The following is a 19,633-nucleotide window of genomic DNA, read 5'->3' as shown; positions in this document are numbered from 1 at the left end:
GCATTATTTATGAATAACTTTGGCAATGTTCACTCAAAAACTGCATGAGTTCAGATCAATGAGGCCTTTGATCAGTCAGTTCCAAGAAATACAAATACAAAACCTGTGCTAATCGAAAGGAAACGAATTAACAAAAACATATTCATAGCCTAATAATTTAAAAAATTCATAAGCAGTTTTTTCACTGGGAACTAGAACCCTAATTTCACCACTGAATATTAATATTTTTTATTAATCTCACAATTCTTCTCAAAATCATTTTTTTTATAAATTCTGATAAATGTAAGATTTTTTAGAATTTCAGAAATTTCAGATTTTTGCATTTCTGAAATAGAAAATAAGTTTTTGTTCTTGTAATTCTGATTTCTGTCTCACAATTATAACTAGATAAAAATGTAGAATTTATATATAATCTCAGAACTGAAACAGAATTGTGAGATATAAACAAAGCTTTAAGATTAAACCTCAAAACTGAGATAAAAACTCATAATTTTAATAAAAATTCAAAATTACCATTTTAACTCAGAATTGACACAGAAGTGAGATATAAACTCAGAATTGCAATAAAATTTCATAATTAAAAAAAAATTCAGAACTGTAAAATTAAACAGATTTGAGATTAAAACTCGATATAAATATAGAATTGAGATGGTTTCAGAAGTGCGAGATATAAACACAGAATTGTGAAAAAAAAAAAAGAAATCCGAGATTATATCTTACAATTTGGACTTTTTTTCTCAGTTGCAAGAAACACAGTCTGATATGTGAGATATCAATTCAGAATTCCGAGGAAAAGTCAGAATTGTGAGATGTTAACTCAGGATATCAAGAAAAAAAGTCATCATTTTAAGTTCAAAAATTTTCCATTTTGCGGTGGATAAAATCCTTTGTGCATCAAAATGTAAATTATATAAAAACTTCAATTCATCACAAACGGGAAACGGACGGACTTGAATTTGCATTAGCATTGACAGATGAAACTCACTTTCGATGCACTCGTTGTTCTCTGTTCGCTTGTGCTTTATGCCGTCTGATAATAACTGACCAGCACTATAAGTTATGCATTTTTAATCATCCCTCATCTCAAATGCTCTTAGAACGCCAAAAGAGAAAGCTCTTTCCCATAACGAGCTATTAGTTATAGATCTGACTCGCTACTTCAGATGAATAAAATGCATGAGGTCAGTTTCTGCTAAACTCAATACAGAGAGGGCAACGTTTCTCTTCGTCTCCAGAGCAAACAAACCATTTACTGCTGAATATTTTCAAATGATTCACAAGTTCTTCAGTTTAGAGAGAAACTAACTAGTTTAGTTCAGAGAGTTGATCTGATGCACCTTTCCATCCACAAAGTGCATGTTAAAGATTTATTATCGGAGTATAACTTATAAATGTGTGTTCATTAAATATATATAAAGTCATATTATAGTTTAATTGTATTTATTAATAAATTATATTTATTTAAATTTAGCATAAATTTAAATTTATTTAGTAGCCCGTTTCATTTATTCAGGGCAATAATTCTTACAACACTGTTGTAAGATTTTTTTTGAAAACTTTTTTTTTTTTAATTTATATCTTAATATATCTTTATAAAATATTTAAAGGTGGTCATTCAGACTTTGGTCTGTGCTTTCCATAGTTATTTAAATAACTAAAAAACTAATAACTAGGGCTGTCAAATGATTAATCGTGATTAATTGCTTCTAAAAGAAAAGTTGTTGTTTACATAATATGTAATATATGTACTGTTTGTTTATTTATTATGTAAATATTATTACACACACATACAGTATATATTTTGAAACTATTTATGTGTATATACATTCATATATTTATATTTTTCTATTTTCTATTATATATAAATATATTTAATAAATAAATGTAAACATGTTTTTCATAAATATATATACATGCATGTGTTTGTATTTATATATGCATAATAAATATACACAGTGCACACTCATATATTATGTAAACAAAAACTTTTATTTTGTAGTTTTTGTGATTATAACTAAACAAATCTAAATAATTTGTCTCTTTTTTTTATTCATTAAAACGCTGTCTGAACTAAAATTAAATATAAAAAACTGACAAAAACACAAAATTGCTAGAATTAAACATTAAAATTTAAATAAAAAAAATAAATATGCAAATAAAAAATATTCAAAATTTGAATAAAACTATAATAATATCCCAATGATGCTAAGATAAGTAAAACGGCTGCAAATAATTTTACAGAAGAGAAAAAATGTTTACAAGTGTCTATAGATTTGAATTAATTTTACTTTTTTTTTTTTAAATGAAATTTACTAGAAATGTCTGAATGGAACGAGTTTCTACACCAGATGTTTCCAGTGTTAGCATATTTCTAGGCTGATAAACTAAACCGGTTTGTCCGACACTGAGTAAAACCAGGAAGAATGGTCCAGTTTTGTGTGTAGTACGCATGAGTTGTTGGCTGAAACGAGGAGGTCATTGATGGTGGACATTAAATCAGAATTGGCTCATGCATGCATTCTGCAAGAAGCAAATTGTCTCCCAGCCTGAGAGAGAATATCTGGCTTCCCGTTTTGTGTAAAATCCTAATTGAATGAGACTCAGAGACAGAGCGGCTGGGATGGAAGGGGACAGAATGCAATGAGAGTTGGCCACGAGGACCATTTGTGCCTCTGTGCTCCATCAAACTTTCATCAGAAATGTTAATAGAGTAAAAGGAAGACGCTGGTGGAGGCTTTCCAGGAGATGTGAAGCTTCTGTCAGAACGCCAGCGGAGAATTATTTCATTAAAACCAGAGCTGTTTATGGGAATCTCATTTAGCATGCTCTGAACTTCCTCTTTCCTGCATCAACACGGCCTTTTAGATGTTACCAAACACTGAAACATGAAACGCAAACGAGCAAAATTCACATAACACAGATTCTTAGTTCTCCGTCAAGCGGTGGATGAATCTTGGCACCACTGCTGCAGTTTAGACGCAGACTCTCGTCAGTCAACACATCAATAGATGCATGAGTTCAGCTCACAAATATGAAAATGGAGGTTTATGAAGGCATCACGATTCTCCTGCAATATACAGTTTATTTTGCTAAATGTGCTTCCTGTTAATGAGAAACCAATGAAAGAGCTACAGCCATTAACACAGAATGAAGTATTCCACATGACAAATTACACTCAAAACTATTTAAGTGATGCTTTTCAAGCCTTAGAAAAAAAAAAAAATAATAATAATAATATATATATATATATATATATAAGAACTTTTTACATTTACATTGACATTTATAAGTATTTTATCTTATTTTCTGTTTATTTTTTAAATAGCAGTAAAATAGTCAAATAATAAGAACATTTTTAAAAAGATTATTTTAAATGTATTTAACATTATAAACCCATTTTTATAAAACATATGTATTTTTGTGTGTGTATATATATATATATATATATATATATATATATATATATACAACAATTTTTTTTACAATTTTGTATTTATTGTTCAATTATATAAAATAATTGTAAATAATATTGTAATTTTTATTACTATTTCAATATTTTAATAGTATTTAAAAAAATTGCTTTAAAATAAATGATTATTAATTACTATGTAGTATTATTATTTAATTAACATTTTTAATTTTAAATAATCGTTAAAGTAGTATTTATCATTTTAGAATTTTATAATATTCATATTTTCAATTATTTTGATTTATATTTTTAATTATACATCATTACATTTTTATAATAATTAAATAATATGATTAATAATAATACATTTGAGTTATTTTATGATAGATATGATAGAGATAGAGAAAAATGAAGAATACTTTTAAAACTGCACGACTTTGGTTTCTGAATTATGTCCATTCAGTAGTTCAGTGATCATCGCTCTGTATTTGAAGTATGAAGTTCATTTTTAATATTCTATTCTTAACTGTGTTTTTAGTGTAATAAAATAAAAAAGTACTTAATTTGAGAAGTGGAGTCTATCATTTAAAAGTTAAGATGCCTACTTTTAAATGTGAAAAACAGCAATCAGTTTGTTGTTTTTAGGCCAGAGGTGAGTCTATCTTTCAGATATTCTGTTTAGTTAGTAATAAAGGGTTCTGAATGTTGTTCCATGACAATTTGAGGCTTTTTATGATGCTGTATGATTTTTTTTTTTTTTAAAGCATGCAACTCATATTAGATGCATTGAGCCTCTTCCTGATCCACCAATTTCTTATTCCCATTCTTCAATAGAGTAAGAAATGCAGTGTTAATCTTAATCTGACATCCAGGGCTGTATAATCTGTCTTTAATCGCAGCTATAGCTTCACATCTACAGTAGTGTACATTAGCCGCTGATTATATTCAGTATAAGCTCTCGTACAGACACACACAGCAGATGCAGAGACGCTGCTGAAGGGTTAAAATAATGTTCTGCTTCAAAACAAATTAAGCTTCACGTAGTGCATCTGCAGCCGCTCGTCCATTAACACACACGGTCATTTGGACTCATGTTTATAGTCATGGAAGTCTATAGAAGTGTGCAGCTCATATAAACTCATGCTGTACGCGTGTCATGTGAGCTGTGAAGTTGTCAACATTGTCTTTTTAGCTTTAGGACTATTGGTTCAGATGGATGAATGACTTTGGAGCAAAACCGCAAAAGTTGTAGAATTGTACGTGACTGAGCTTTTGAAATGTAATGCCTCAACCTTTATTGTAATTGCATTACTATAAATGTGTTTTTTATTTCTTATTTTGAGGTTTTATTTCTTAGTTTGAGGTTATGGCGATTTCACCAATATGCATTATGCTGTCAGGAGGTTGATTATGGCTATTATGGCAGTCAGTCGTATTAAACACCAGACATGTTGTCTCCTGTGAGAATTTATGTGCGTGTCTTTAGAGAGATTCAGAGAAAAACAAAATATCAGGAAACAGTGAATAATGCATCTGAAATCCACAAAACATCATTACTATGTAAACGAGAAGCTATGAACACGCTGCAAAGCAGAGAGGCTGATGGGATACAGAAACTCTTCTGATGACGGCTAATATTTGCATATGTGCTGTTATAGATTGCTGTTGATAAATCACTCAGTATTGAAGCTAATCATAGATAAAGTCATGATACAGTGAAACGTTTTGTTACAATACTGCATTACTCATAAAGAGTTACAAGTCATATTAAATTGTTACTTTGTTACTTTTTTAATCGTCAGACTGTTGTTATGGCAACAGTGATGTTTATTTAGAAAAAGAAATCAAGCTAAACAACTTTTAACTATTTAATATGCAGCTATTAGATAAAAGAAATTATATTATATATTATTTATATTAGAAAAAAAGCTATAATTGTGCGATACAGGCCAAGAATTAAAAAAGAAAAAGTCAGAATTGTGCAATACAAACTTAATTGTGAGAGAAAAAAAAGGCAGAGTTGTGAATAAAAAGAATAATTCACCATTGGGCAGAAAACAGCTTCGATTATAAAATTATTTTGTATGTTAAAATCATTCCAGTACTGATGTATGTAAAATACTTGGCCAACATAAACAACACATCCCATCAGCTTTACAAATGCTGATTACATCTATTCAGTACTCTTACAATAACCAATAACCAATTAACTCTTACAATAAGACAATAACCAGTAGTCAATAGGTTACAAAGTTTGATATGACTAACTAAACAAACTAAACAAATGAATAGTCTACGAGAGAACAAGCAGCTGGGGCTTCTGACAACAGCCATTATGCCTTAAAACGAATCCACAAAGCTTTCACAGAGCCTGAATTAACCCATCATCTTCACATATAGCGAGAGATATTGAGGGAGACGGGAAAGAATTTAGCAACATAATCCGGACGAGGATCAAAAGGCTGGGACTGGATTATTTTCTATTGCATCACGGGTCTGAAAGACCTATTAGATCAAAGGCTGAGATTTTGGGGAGGAGAATAATATCTGAATGCATTATTGAAGTGCGGAGACAGGAGTGAGAAGATGAAGGTGGATCTGGTGTCATAACGGCCCGGTGGGGGAATGTACCTGTGAAACACAAGACCAAGCAGCATTGTGTGGCCACGTTTGTTTGGATTCAAAGCATAGGAGGAACTATAATGCCGATCTAGAAACGGGATCAGCCCCTGGCTGATAGTAATTACTTGCTGTCTATGCGATTAATAATTGAACGTAATTTCAGATCCGGCACTTTCCAAAGGAAGAGAACCGCACGCTGTCAAACACTCACACACTGTGCTGTTCTTAAAGAAATAGTTCAGCCAAAGAAGAGAACTTGTTGAATATGTATTCACCTTCAGGCCATTCCAAGATGAGTCTGTTTCTTCATCAGATTTGGAGAAATGTAGCATTGCATCAGTGTCCTCATCAATGGATGCTCTGCAGTGAATGGGTGCCGTCAGAATGAGAGTCCAAACAGCTGATTAAAACATCACAATAATCCACAGCCACTCCATTCCAGCAGTTAACATCTAGAGAAGACAAAAACTACATGTTTGAAATAAGTATATATCCATCACTAAGATGTTTTTAACTATAAACTGCTTGTTCCAGAAAATAGTGCCTGTCCATAATTCATAATTGCACTTCCTGTAGGAAAAATTGTTGTGTCTGAATCAGGAGAGAAATCTGCACAGATCAAGCACCATTTACAAACGAAAACAGCTCTAATATGTGTGTAAATAATGACATGAGAGACAACAGAAGATGGACTTTTTTTTAATGGAGGAATGGTTCATTATGGATTATAGTATTTTAGCCGGAAGCAAAGGTCTGAATTTAAACACGCAGCTTTTTGCCTTTCCAGATGTTAACTGATGGACTGGAGTGGCTGTGGATTATTGTGATGTTTTTATCAGCTGTTTGAACTTTCAGTCTGACGGCACCCATTCACTGAAGAGCATCCATTGATGAGACACTAATGCAATGCTACATTTCTCTAAACCTGATGAAGAAACAAACTCATCTACATCTTGAATCGCCTGAAGGTGAGGACATGTTTAAGGGAAAAGGCTGAACTTTTTCTTTCACACAACAGGACGTGACCAACAACGAAACTTCAAATTAATGTTTGCAAAAGACATCACGTATCTGTTCTACGAAAATATTAGCAGTTGAAATATAATGAAATGATAACAAAAATGTTTGTAGTTCCCTCAACAGAGCCAAGAAAAGCAGACCGTGCATCATGTTTGTGGAGAGATCAGGGGATTGGGTGAGTTATGAGGTCAGGCTGATGTCATTTCCTGTGTTTGCACCTCCACTAGAGCTTTAGGTTCAGATGTTAAGCAAAGCTAGAGGGAAATGCATAAAAAAGACTTTCTTAATGTTCCTGGTTTTCTCGAACGTACTGTAATTCACCAGAGCAAATAAGAGTAGATTATCAGCAACACTGCAAGCTTACATTCAGATATGAAACACACACTTACCACTGAAGAAGTAAAACACTTTCATGATAACTTATCTAGAATAGCAAAATAAGATATTTTACCCCCATGTGCACAGGAAAACGCAATGTTGTGAGTTTTAATCTAAATGCTTTGTCAGATCACTTATAGGAAAACCTCCCATGATACTTGCCAGTGTAGTGGTATTCTGGAAACTTGATACTATGTGTTGCCATCTGATTATCAAAAACACTTGTGTTGGTATGAATGGTGGCATCTGATAATGCTACAATCATGCTACGTCTCAGAATTTTATGTAAGGCATGAGCCGCCTGTAAATGAACAGAAAGGTGATTTATTTTTCCAATCTTCTACACATCTATACAAAAGTTGTTGTTTTTTTAAAGACATTTTTAAAGACATTTGATCAAAATTGACAGTAAAGACATTTATAATGTTAAAAAAAAAATTTTAATGAATGCTGCTATTTGGAGATTTCTATTCATCAAAGAATCTTAAAAAATATATATATATATCGTGACTTCATGATATCTTGACTATCATGAAAAATATTTGCCAGCACAACTGTTTTCAACACTGATAATAATCAGACATGTTTCTTGAGCAGCATATTAGAATGATTTCTGAAGATCATGTGACACTGAAGACTGGAGTAACGATGCTGAAAATTCAGCTTTGCATTGCATGAATAAATTATATTTGAACATATATAAACATAGAAGATGGTAATGTTAATACATAATAATATTTTAAATTTTTTTAATGTATATTTTTACTTAAGAAATGCAGCCTTGGTGAGCATTAAAACCTTTCAATGGTAGCAAATGAAATTTTTACATAGCATTTGTCTTCTAATAGCCTGAATGAAAATGCACTTCCCAAACTTGCAAGCATATAGTGTAAATCTCACATTTGCATGCTTTGCAGACACGTTTGGATTCAACCGCATTGTCACACCTCATAATCGCAAAGGTAAATCTGTGGCTGTGCGCATGATTCAGAGGCAGTTAGTCATTTTGAAGCACCTACTGTCTGCAAATTAGATAACTATCGTGTTATTTGGAAAGGTAAACAATGTCATGAGTCAGGAAAGGCCATCAACCGCTTCAAAAACATGCTGGTCAGGTTTTTGAGAAGCGCTTACAGTGCCAAGATTGGAGAAAATTATATTGCATGCAAACTCAACACCAAGAAAAATTATAGCAGTTGTACTTTAAACACTATAAGCCCAACGGACAAAAGAGCCTTAATTAAATTTGAACAGCTCATTTTGGTAGCTGCACATTTCACTCCAAGCAGCAATCAGATGGAGAGCTGCAGCTGAAAGGGCATGAAGTGTATTTTATTAATCAGAGGCTGTTTGTTGTGGGTCTCTCACAGGTCCTCCATCACCACAACGAGTGCAATCAGGCCGTACGTCTCCAGGCTAATGTTCTGTTTGTGTTGGTCGCCATTGAGCAGATGCGGAGGGCCGTCTGGGGCCACGAGAGGCACATAACCGTCTGGCCAGGTGGGAAAGCGTAGAGGAAAGCCGATTGTATGCTGGAGGAGTGAGAACATAGACACATACTTATAGAGTGACATGAGTAATCAACACAGAGGCAAGCTCAGATTAAATGTGACCCGATCAAACCCCATCGAATTGGACATATTGAATAACAAACTCACTGAGAAGCTGCACACTTATTTCGTTCTTGCATAATATGATTGAGGTGTCCTTCTGCAGTATGACATATTCTTCTATTATAGATATTTTTGGTGTAAACCAAATGCATTTAGATTTGTTTATTGAATCAGCGCAACAATTTTCTGTTGTGTTTGCCAAATAAAGCATCATTTATTATTGCTCTTATTTATGGTTAGTGATATGAACAAGCCTCTAATGTTATTAAACTTTAGATGATGCTACAAGCAACAAATCCCGAAGCTTGTAGCAGTGCTATTTTTTCTTATCAATCAACTTCACCTGGTAGACTATAAGAAATCTGAGACTTGAACCATGTCTAGAGACTTTAATTGATTTGCCTTTCTGTAATTCAAACATTAGATTATGTCATTAGCAATGCAAAAGCCATAGGTTTGATTACCAGGCAATGCATTAATTTATCAAACATATACGCTTTGCATGAAAGCATCTTTTTTTTTTTAAATATTGTATTTCCCATAGCCCAAACAGCAGAGCACATCACTAGTAAAACCAAGGTTGTGGGTTCGTTTCCCATGGAAACAAAAACTGATAGAATGTTTACCTTGAATGCAATGTAAGTTGCTTGGTTTAAAAGTGTTAAAAGCATAAATGTGAAAGTAATTGGGGCTTTCGTGTAGCTCTAAGGAATGCCAAGGTCATGGGTTTGATTCTCAGGGAATGCATGAACTGATCAAATGTGTACCTTGAATACAATGTAAGTTGCTTTGGATAAAAGCATTAAAAGCATCAATGTAAAAGAAATTTTGGCTTTCGTGATTAAATGTAGATAAAAGTGGATAAAAGGTTTGTTAAATGCAAAAACAAAAAAAGTTAATGTAATTGGGGCTTTCCTGTAACTCAAACAGTCAAAGGTCAAGGGAAAACAAGTGCTGTATTTATACATTGAATGCAATATAGGTTGGATAAAACTGCCAAATTATATAAATGTTAATGTCACTGGGGCTTTCCTGTAGCTAAAACAGTAGTGCATGGCACTACCAAGGTAATGAGTTCGATTCCCAGAGAGAAAAAGCACTGAAAAAGTATAAATACTTACCTTTAATGCAGTGTAAGTCACTTTGCATTTTTAAAAGCATTCATGTAAATGAAATAGGGCCAGAACACCTTAGAAATTGCATCATGGTGTTGAGTTTTGCACAGGCATCACTCATTATTATTATTTATTTTTAATATAAATCTCAAATTACTTCAAAGTGAATGCTTTTTTAAATTTAATTTATTTTTGTCATTTTCATTTTGTCATGTCAGGAAACGGGAGTGGAGACAGCACAGTTCAGCCTATATATGCATGTCTATACTGTGAGTGGCATGTTTTGACAGAACTTGAACGTTCCTTTGATAATCAAAGATGCTGTTTCTACTGCTTTTTATATACTATTTATGTGACTTTTCACTAATGCCTCTCATCAAAACATTGCATTGTAAAGTTGTATTTGAACTTGAATAACTTGTCAGAAAGTCAACTTCAAATTCCATTGCTGATGCAACACTGTTGAGAAGAGTTTATCTTTATGTAAACAAGCCAACACTGCTCACACTAGTCATTAAAAATAAATGATTTCTGGTCACTTTAAATCACTGGCAATGTCAAGGTTATCTTAGGTTTGGTTACCATGCATACAGTAATGCTTTTATGCATTTGCCAAATGTTTTTATCTAAAGTAAATTACAGTGTATTTGGGGAATAAAACCTATGACCTTGGCATTGCTAACACCACCAGTTTCAAAGAATTTAATAATGTGCAACATCACTTTTTTCTTTAATCTGAAGCTTGATCTTGACCCACAGATGAAGATGTTCTCAAATGCATGCTGGTGGATTCAGTCTCAGTCTCCTGCTGGTTTGTGAACATGTTGCTGGTGAGGTAAGCAGATTAAGCAGTTAACCTGACCCCAGGTGACAGGCCCTACTCGTAACCTGTGCACTGCAAAGCCTCGATACATTATCTGTCCTCCGACTTCTTGTGGTTTTAAATGACTGCTTTCCATTGTGAGTGTTTCAGAGTGTTCCAGAGAGAGAAAGGGAAAAATGAAACCGAACTGGTTTTTGGAATAATAGAAGTGGCGAGTTACCATGCCATGCTTGTCTATTTTAGAAAGCTGAATGGTGTTCCATAAGCGATGACAAGGTAAACACACACTCCCGATCTGACCTCTGTAATGGGTCGGGACACTGGAGAAGCCATCTTACTGGTCAGACACAAAGAGATAGATTAAAAAGAGCAGAATGAGATGCCAACCACACCGCAACCAAAAGGCTCTCCAAATGTGTTGCATAATGCTATCTGCTTAAAAAGCACCTGATTAAGGTGAAATTAATATTGTTTGACTTTAACTTTCATGTTTTGATGCACATATACAAAAGTCCTTTAGTAGAATATTCTCGCACAATATCTTTTTCATTGTTTTTGGCACCAGCAGCACACTACTATATCTTCATTTTGATTTACTGAATGATGTTTTTCAATGTAAATAACTTTGCGATTTGGTTTCCGATAAGACTGACCCCTTTTCCTAATAACCCTTAACATTATATCTTTTCCAAAGAAATACTGTGTGTACGAACACATTCCAAGAAAGAAGCACTTCAGTTTACTGTTTTAATGACATATAGACACAGTCAAATCAGCCACTGAGATGGCTTTTGAATTCCCCTAAATGCTTTAGTAGATTAACTTTTTGAGCAACGACTGCTGGAACAGCTGCTGAGTCATGTCCACATCTAATACTGGTTTAGTCTGTAATTCATTAAATAAAATCATAACCAAGCTATTAATAAGAAAATAAAGCACTTTAATGTTCACAAATCCTTTGCTTACACAGAAATGAGATCAGAGACATGTAGCCTTAGCTGCTTTGAAGAAAGCTTTTGAGCTGAGAGCACAAAAGTCATCATAAACAGATCTGAACAAACCATTTGGAGGAACCAAGACATTCAAAGGTTCGAGAAACTCATTAGGACATTGCACACCAGCCTAGTATCCAACAGAAAACACAAAATGTCCAACAACACCGGTTAATAACTGAGAAACAGTTGAGGATTCAATGTAGCATTGATTTCTCATCTCCTTTGGAATTCATTTTCACAAGGGTGATGACAAACACCAGGAGCATTACATTTGAAAGTGAACAGCTTTCCATGGGGAGAACGATGTTCCTGTAGAGAAGTGCATTGGGCTTCAGAGACAGGCATATAAAAGAGGCTCGACAATTTGACACAACACACTGCCAAGGGCACCATTGTAAGATAAATTACATTAAAAGCATGTTGGGCAGCAAATGCAAATAGCAAAATCTTTATATTTCGCTGCGATTTTGTCAATATATATATATATATATTTGTAGATTCCATCATAGTTATAAAACATACTGTATGCACAATATATACATTGTATTTTCAAATCATTTACTTAATAGATATTAAGATGCACAAAACACACTGTAAACAGATTAATTTGGGCAGTACAAGCAGTTGCAGTGTCAGATGTTCATTGGGTTCTTAAAGAGAATTTAAAGGAATCTCAATGTCTGATCTCTTCTTTTTCGGTTTTCTTCTTTTGCAGCAGATGTAAGTCACCAACGACACAACGATCAGGAACAATCCCAGGCAGGTAGCTGTCAGTGCAAGCAGTAACACTCGGTACTCGCCACACATGTTTGGCACTTGTTCTCCCTTCCTCCCTTTCTTATCAGGAGGAAGCTCACCATGGTCAATATCTACACTTCTGGGCAACAAACTCTGAATGAGGGTCTCATTGCTGACTGTTTCATTCACAAACAGGTTGACCAATACAGTAGAGTAGAGTTCTGGTTGACCGTGGTCCCTGACTTTGACCCACAAACTGTAGAGGCCTCGATTGCTCAAGGCTTTCCTCAAGGTGATGTTTCCCGTATAGGGGTCAATGTCAAACGAGCCTGGCTCTCCATCTGTTCTCTTGATGATGCTGTATGCAATAACAGCATTCATTCCAGTGTCCCGGTCCACCGCGTAAACCTCAGTTATAGATGTTCCTGGAAGCGTGTTGGGAAGTACCAACATGTACGACTGGTTGGACTGGGGGAAAAGAACAGTCGGAGGGTTATCGTTGACATCCAGTAGGAGAACAGTCACCGTTGTGATGCAAGAAAGAGCAGGTTCGCCTCCATCGATTGCCTCGATCCAAACGTAATACGTTCCCTGCTGCTCCCGGTCCAGAGAGGTCTTGGCCCGCAGCGCTCCTCGTCCGGTGTCGATCACGAAGATGTCGCTCCCATTAAGGATGGACAACGCCACCCAGCCGTTCTCCCCAGCATCTGCGTCTGTGACAGTAAGAACGCCAATTTCCCCAAAACCTGGAAAGTTCTCCGGCACAAAGAAGGTGAAGTCCTTGTTGATGAACCTTGGACTGTTGTCATTCCGATCCTGGACGGTGATAATCACAGTGGCGATCGACTCCTTCCTCGGTGTGCCACGGTCTACAGCTCGCACCATGAAACGATACGTCTCCTTTTCCTCTCGGTCAAGAGAAGTGGACACCGTCAGTACTCCGGTTGACCGATCCAAGTCAAAAATGGTGGGAGCGTCAGCGCCGAGTAGGTAATAAACCTCGCCTCTTCTTTCACTGTCTGCATCGGTGGCCTGAAGCTGAGCGAGGAATGTATTTGGTGGGTTGTTCTCCTCCACTGTGATTTCAATGAAAGATTGCTTGAAAACCGGAGCGTTGTCGTTAACATCCAACACGTGGACTTTCACTATGGTGTTAACTACTAATCCATGAGAGTTACGAACCACAACAACCATTTCATAATCCTGTTGCTGCTCATAATCCAATGGCTCGGTGGTCTCAAGCAGGTATTCGTTTTTAATCCGCTCATACGGTACAAGTCTAAACGGACCTGCACCTTCAAGAAGACACTCTATCTTCTGTTGTGGCTCGGTGTTTTTGATGGTAAAAAAAGCAATGGGTGAAAACGCTGGCTCTGATTCACTTAAACTCACAACACCGTCCTTCTCGGACGCAATATAACGTGGGATAACCACCGGAGGCCCGGAGAGCTGTTTGATGACGTGAACGTTAACTGTTGCAACTTCTGGAATACAAGTCGGCCCATTGGCCAGCACAATTAGTTTGTAAAGTTTTCCGCCGTTGTTTTCAATCTTTCCTGCTAGTTTAAGAACCCCTAGGTTTGTATCCAAATGAAACAGGTTTCTGCTTTCCTGGGTGACCCGTTCGCTGAAAGTATAAGTGATCAAGGCATTGGCTCCCTCGTCTCGATCGTAAGCTTGTAAACGAGCCAGTTGCATGCCCTTAGTAGCGTTTCCGTAAATAGTAACGTTCACTAGCGACTCTGTAAACTTGGGACAGTTGTCGTTGACATCCGTGATGATAATCCTCAGAGTTGCAGTGCCTAGAAGCGGCGGAGAGCCTCCGTCCTCAGCTATAATGTCAGTCACATACTCAGCTTGTGTCTCCCTATCAAGAGACTCGGTAATGATTAGAAAGGGCGTCAGTTCACCGCCTTCGTTCTCCTCTACGTCTAATGTGAAAACTCCATAGTCATTAGCAAGCCAGTATGTTTGAACGCAGTGAATCCCGATGTCAGGATCGACTGCGGATTGCTCCACCGCAAACCTTGCATTAACAGGTGCGTTCTCCGGCACAAACACCCTGATTTCGCCAACAGGGAAATGCGGGTGGTTGTCATTCACATCCTCAATAATAATTTTAACCTTAACCAGCTGAAAGTACTGTTGAGGAAGGATTAGCACGTCCAGAGAGATTGCGCAGCCCTGGCCCTCGTGGGACTCTGCGCACAGAGCCTCTCTGTCAATCTCCACAGCAGATGTGAACAGCTCCCCCGTCGTGTTATTCAGATTCACGTACTGCTGTCTGGCCGTCTTTAGCTCCAGATTGAATGAACGAGGAGGACTGACAGAAAGATCCAATTTTAAGTCCGCACTGATAGCCCCTATAAGTGTCCCTTTAGGTAATCCTTCTTTTATCTTATAGATGAGGTGACTGAAATTTGACGAGGAGGAGAGGGGAATGGTGTACAAGAGGAGGATGAACAAACCCTGAAATAAATAACAGACAAACTAATAAGCAACAGAAATATAAGTAAAAAGCATCATACTTTTAAAATCAAATGGCAAGTATATATGAAAATGGTTAATAAGGAAGCAATGAATATATTTACTGCATACATCTTTTGCATATAAATGATTAATTAAGCACATCAAAAGAGGTTGGGTTTAACATTACTGTATGTGTGTGCTGGGAGGATGGTTGGACTAAATCTAAAATCCACCCATATTGATATGACAAAATATTCACCCAAATATTTACCATGATAACTATAATTTCTGTCATAGTTTCAACATAGTTTTTCTCTCTCCCTCTCTATGTATTCTGATGAGTGGTCATACCACAATTTTAACTAATAACAAAGATATTTTGACAGAAAATATGGATATCACTGTACAAGGGACTGCAATGAACCTGCATCTACAAGCATCTACTCACATTTTTTATGAATCACTGAATATCCTCGAAAAAAAGCCTAGTTTTTAACATAAAACAATGATCCAAAATTATTATACAATCCTTCCAAATACTCATTCGAGTTTGATTCGTCTATCTATTACGTAATTAATTTGGATTATATTATAGTTTTGGATTTTATAATTTAAAAATATTATGATGAGTTATTTACTTATTATTTACTGTTAAGAGAATTCGCGGTCATGTTAAATGCCGTTTTCATGAGTGTAAGAAACTTACCCATAACTCTCCTTTGCTGTGCAGGCAGGTTCCTCTTTTAGTGTTCCACATGTTTCCCGTTCAGTGTTGGCGTCACAGGGAACGGGAGCGGGAAGAGGTTATAGTAGCAGCCGCATTCTGAGCGCCGGTGAGCGGCTGACTTCTCGCTCGCTGCCCGATGCGCGACTGAAGCGCTCTACTCATTCATCTGACAGACACGCTACGGATACGCCCACCGCATACTAATGAGGACCGGCGCGTCCAACCAGCGTTGGCGGAGAGCCAGGAGGCGTGTCTAGAAACAACTCATTTGCAGGTTAAATGTTTTTAGACGTTTAAATGGTATTTTGATGAGTGAGTGAATGATTTATTTCTTGCGGTTAAGAAAGCATCGGCATGGCATGGAAGATAATAATGCTGATAATACGTATTCTACTTTCTCAATAATTACAAATGCATATAATTAAGCAAATAATAATAATTCAGTTTTTTGTGAAGTATTTCTGAAACTATGCTAACAATAATAATAATAATATTGTGGTATTATAAATCACTTTGCATAAAAGTGGCTGCTAAATTATTAAACTAAAATGTCATTATTTAAAAAAAAAGTTTAATCTAATGAATATGATTTTGTACACAGAGAAAGAAAAATCTGGATTCAGCATAGAATATGCTTCTTATCAAGAATGTTTTTTTAATTAAATAAATAATAAGAGACCCTCAGAAAATGTACTGTAGATACAAATGTGCATTAGAGCGTATGAGTGATTAGACAGTGCAGATGATCAGCATTGCTGCAGCAAAACAATAATTTCCTGGTGGAAGGGAAGCTGAAGAGAGCAGATATGAATTTGCATCTCTGCAGTGGAGATCACATTAACCCCCCATTTACATAAAACTCACCAAAGCTGAGAGTAAATATGACTCACTTTCTTTGTCACACTTGCTGTATAATTACCAAACACTTGTTTATTTGCTGCATCTTTTAAACCCCTTTTTTATTTTTTTTTAACTTTGCATTTTCATCATTTTTCTAGCTTTCCAGAGCATCACATGAGTTGATGATGTGAGGATTACAGAATGAAGAATCTGAACCATCAGTGTAACCTTCTCCCAATCAACTCGTCTTAATCTGAGTGTTTTTAACCTCCTCAACAGATGCTGGCCGTGATTGAGAACACATTGACCATCTGACATCTGCAGAGTCACCACACACAAGCTCATGAGCTTCAACTCTGATTACACACAATCACATTTGAAGAAGACGGTGGCAGGTGGTAAAATGAGAGGAAAAACCTCATGGAGCTGAGCCATATATCTAAAGCAGAAAATCACATACTTCAAGGTGCAGGACTTGAACCAGCGAGAAACCACTTAGAAACCCCTCAGAACACCTGTGCAGGTGACAAGGACCATTCTGAAAAGGTTCTTTCTAAGTTATGAACAAACGTTCTTCCAGTAACATTAAAATAACGTTTGCTCAATCTGTCTTTACTGATTTTCTCAAAACATTTGCACAAAAATTATGTATACATTGTTTAGGGAGCGTTTTATATCTGAAAAACATTTTAGTTGGATGTTCATCTAACATTTTGTAACTGTTACTGCATTTAAGAATCATATACAAAAAGAAAAATAATTTAATTTAATAAGATAAAATTAAAAAATATATAATAGTATCTCAAGGATACTAAAACAACACTGATATGGAAAGGTCCTCAAAGTTATGAACTAAGTTTCTTCCAGCAATGTTAAGAGAATGTTAGTTCAGCACTCTTTGTGTCCTAATGTTCTCAAAATGTTTGTACGACAAAGTTATGGAAAATAATTATTTCTAAAATGTTTTCATTGGATGTTCATATAACATTTTTTAAATGTTACTACTGTACATGTTTCAGAACGTTCAGAGAACATTCAAAAGTAGCATTCTCACAATGTTTGCAGAATTCTAAAATTTAATGTTCCGTACCATTTGTATGTATCCAAGTGTATGTATTCCAAGAACATTCATAAATAAAATGTTCATAACTAAATGGGAACATTAGAAAAACATTCTTAGAACATAGTATTTGTTGGGTAGTAACTGCGTAGAAAGTTTTGCACAGGTCAGTGCCATTCAATCTTTTTTTTCAGCAATTTTATTTAATCTTTTAATTTATTATCTTGTCTATATCTGACAGTGTGCAAAACTTCAAAACACCAGGGTTTTTATAGGTAACTAAAACCATAAAAAATATTTTCATTGCCTTAAATAAAAATTAAGAAGTTTTATTTCAGCTAGTTGACAAAACATGTATATATGCTAAAATGAATAAAAGCTATACATTAAAAAGCCCTTCTGTCATAAAGAAATGACAGATTAACACAACAAAAGGACTAAAACTTGAACTAAAAATGGAAACAGAAGATGAAACAACCCCCAAAATAATTCAATATTTAAAATTAAACCACAGAACAATAAAATAATTTGAATTTTTATACAAATTCTGCCTTCGTTAATTCATCCTTATGTAATTCCAAATTAGTTTTATTTTCTCCACTGAAGACAAGTGAAATCATTTATGCTGGAAATCTTTCCTTTGCTGAAGTTCTTAAAGGGCTCATCGGATTTGACAGTGTGTATAATGATAAAAATCCACCCAGTGTTTTTTTTTTTTTTAATCTACTAAAATCTTTACTCCCTTTCTCAAATCAAGCCGATCTCGGATGCCTGTCTTTGTGACGTCACATTGTAAGGGCCCCTCCCACAATAGTTTGATTGACAGTAGCGTTATGCCCTGAGTGACTGTCATCAGTCCACCATTGTTTCACCGCTGGAGCAGATGTAGACAAGAATGACTCTTAAGCATTGAGGTGTTCTGTTGTTGGATGTAATAATGATCATAGCAGTCGTCATTTACTCCTGACATTACATTTGTTTCTGAAGGGAATGCGCCCTGATCTACCTAAATGCAAGTATCTTTGCTCGAATCATTTGTGAGTTTAAGGTTTTTTTAATGAATATTTGCAAATCGCCTTTCCTAATAACATGCTTAGCAAGTTTCACAATGAATGTGGTTAAAGTAAACAGTCCCTCAGAGAGCAGCTCAGAAGAGAGGGGCGGAGTCAGCAGAGCTCATTAACATTTAAAGGGACATTCTGCAAAACGACTTGCTCTGAAAAAATGCGTTTTGACCCCTTTAAATCTCTTTTGCATTCACATACATTCAAATATGAAGCATCAAGACGTGCCATTCAAGATTTGCAAATCAACTCATGTATTTAAGTTTACGCAATGAGCAAGTCATGAATAGTGGATTGTGAAATGATTTCATTGGAATCTCACCTGCACACATTAAAACCACAAAGCAGAAATTAGCTCAAATATCTGGATCTAATTCAGATTCTCCTGCGCAAACAGCTCTTATATAAATACTCCCTATAATTACTTTGGTTACCGTTTTAGCTGCAGGCCAGGATACATTTGTTCAGTCAGTTACAGAAAGTGTTGCAACACCAGATATCTGTCACTGCTCATAACCATAACCTCACAATGTCTTTCATTTCAGATCTACAAGCTTATCATGCTGCAGTTCAGACAACAAACACATATGTTTATTAAAGAATATGACATGTGTTTAAAGAACCCTTAGGCCAGAGTGATTATATTTTTTGTTAACTAGAATTTAAAACATTTTATTTCAGCTAGTTGCCAGACAACATTACTTTTAGTGGAATTTAACTTGATTACTACTTTAAATAACTAAACTAAAATTTAAATAAA

General features: G+C 35.4%; 1 protein-coding gene and 1 long non-coding RNA gene across 2 annotated transcripts in view; one reads left to right on the top strand and one right to left on the bottom strand.

Moving 5' to 3' along the window:
• LOC132126462 (uncharacterized) overlaps positions 1–9,200 on the top strand; it is a 34,294-nt gene extending 25,094 nt beyond the window's left edge. The window contains exons 2-3 of the long non-coding RNA XR_009427391.1: positions 7,163–7,226; positions 8,800–9,200. This is a non-coding gene — a long non-coding RNA (uncharacterized LOC132126462). The remainder of the gene's footprint in view (positions 1–7,162; positions 7,227–8,799) is intronic.
• A 2,703-nt stretch (positions 9,201–11,903) lies between these two features.
• On the bottom strand, positions 11,904–16,199 carry LOC132126653 (protocadherin-20-like). The gene is made up of 2 exons (XM_059538057.1): positions 15,889–16,199; positions 11,904–15,182 (listed from the first exon to the last, which is right to left on the bottom strand). The coding sequence occupies exons 1-2, from the start codon at positions 15,937–15,939 to the stop codon at positions 12,627–12,629; spliced, it is 2,607 nt and encodes an 868-aa protein (XP_059394040.1). The 5' UTR covers positions 15,940–16,199; the 3' UTR covers positions 11,904–12,626.
• Between the last annotated feature and the right edge of the window lie 3,434 nt (positions 16,200–19,633).

The sequence above is a fragment of the Carassius carassius genome, chromosome 44 (assembly GCF_963082965.1).
Source record: "Carassius carassius chromosome 44, fCarCar2.1, whole genome shotgun sequence".
Lineage (NCBI taxonomy): Eukaryota > Metazoa > Chordata > Actinopteri > Cypriniformes > Cyprinidae > Carassius > Carassius carassius.
The sequence above is the reverse complement of the archived record's forward strand: the minus strand, read 5'-3'. Positions and strand labels throughout refer to the sequence as shown.

What these genes read in the sequence shown, in the direction of transcription:
- LOC132126653 (XM_059538057.1), bottom strand. Translation starts at nt 15,939, where the DNA reads ATGTGGAACACTAAAAGAGGAACCTGCCTGCACAGCAAAGGAGAGTTA. An exon ending in ACAGCAAAGGAGAGTTATGG is followed by an intron (nt 15,183 to 15,888) that starts GTAAGTTTCTTA and finishes TATTTATTTCAG; the next exon opens with GGTTTGTTCATCCTCCTCTT.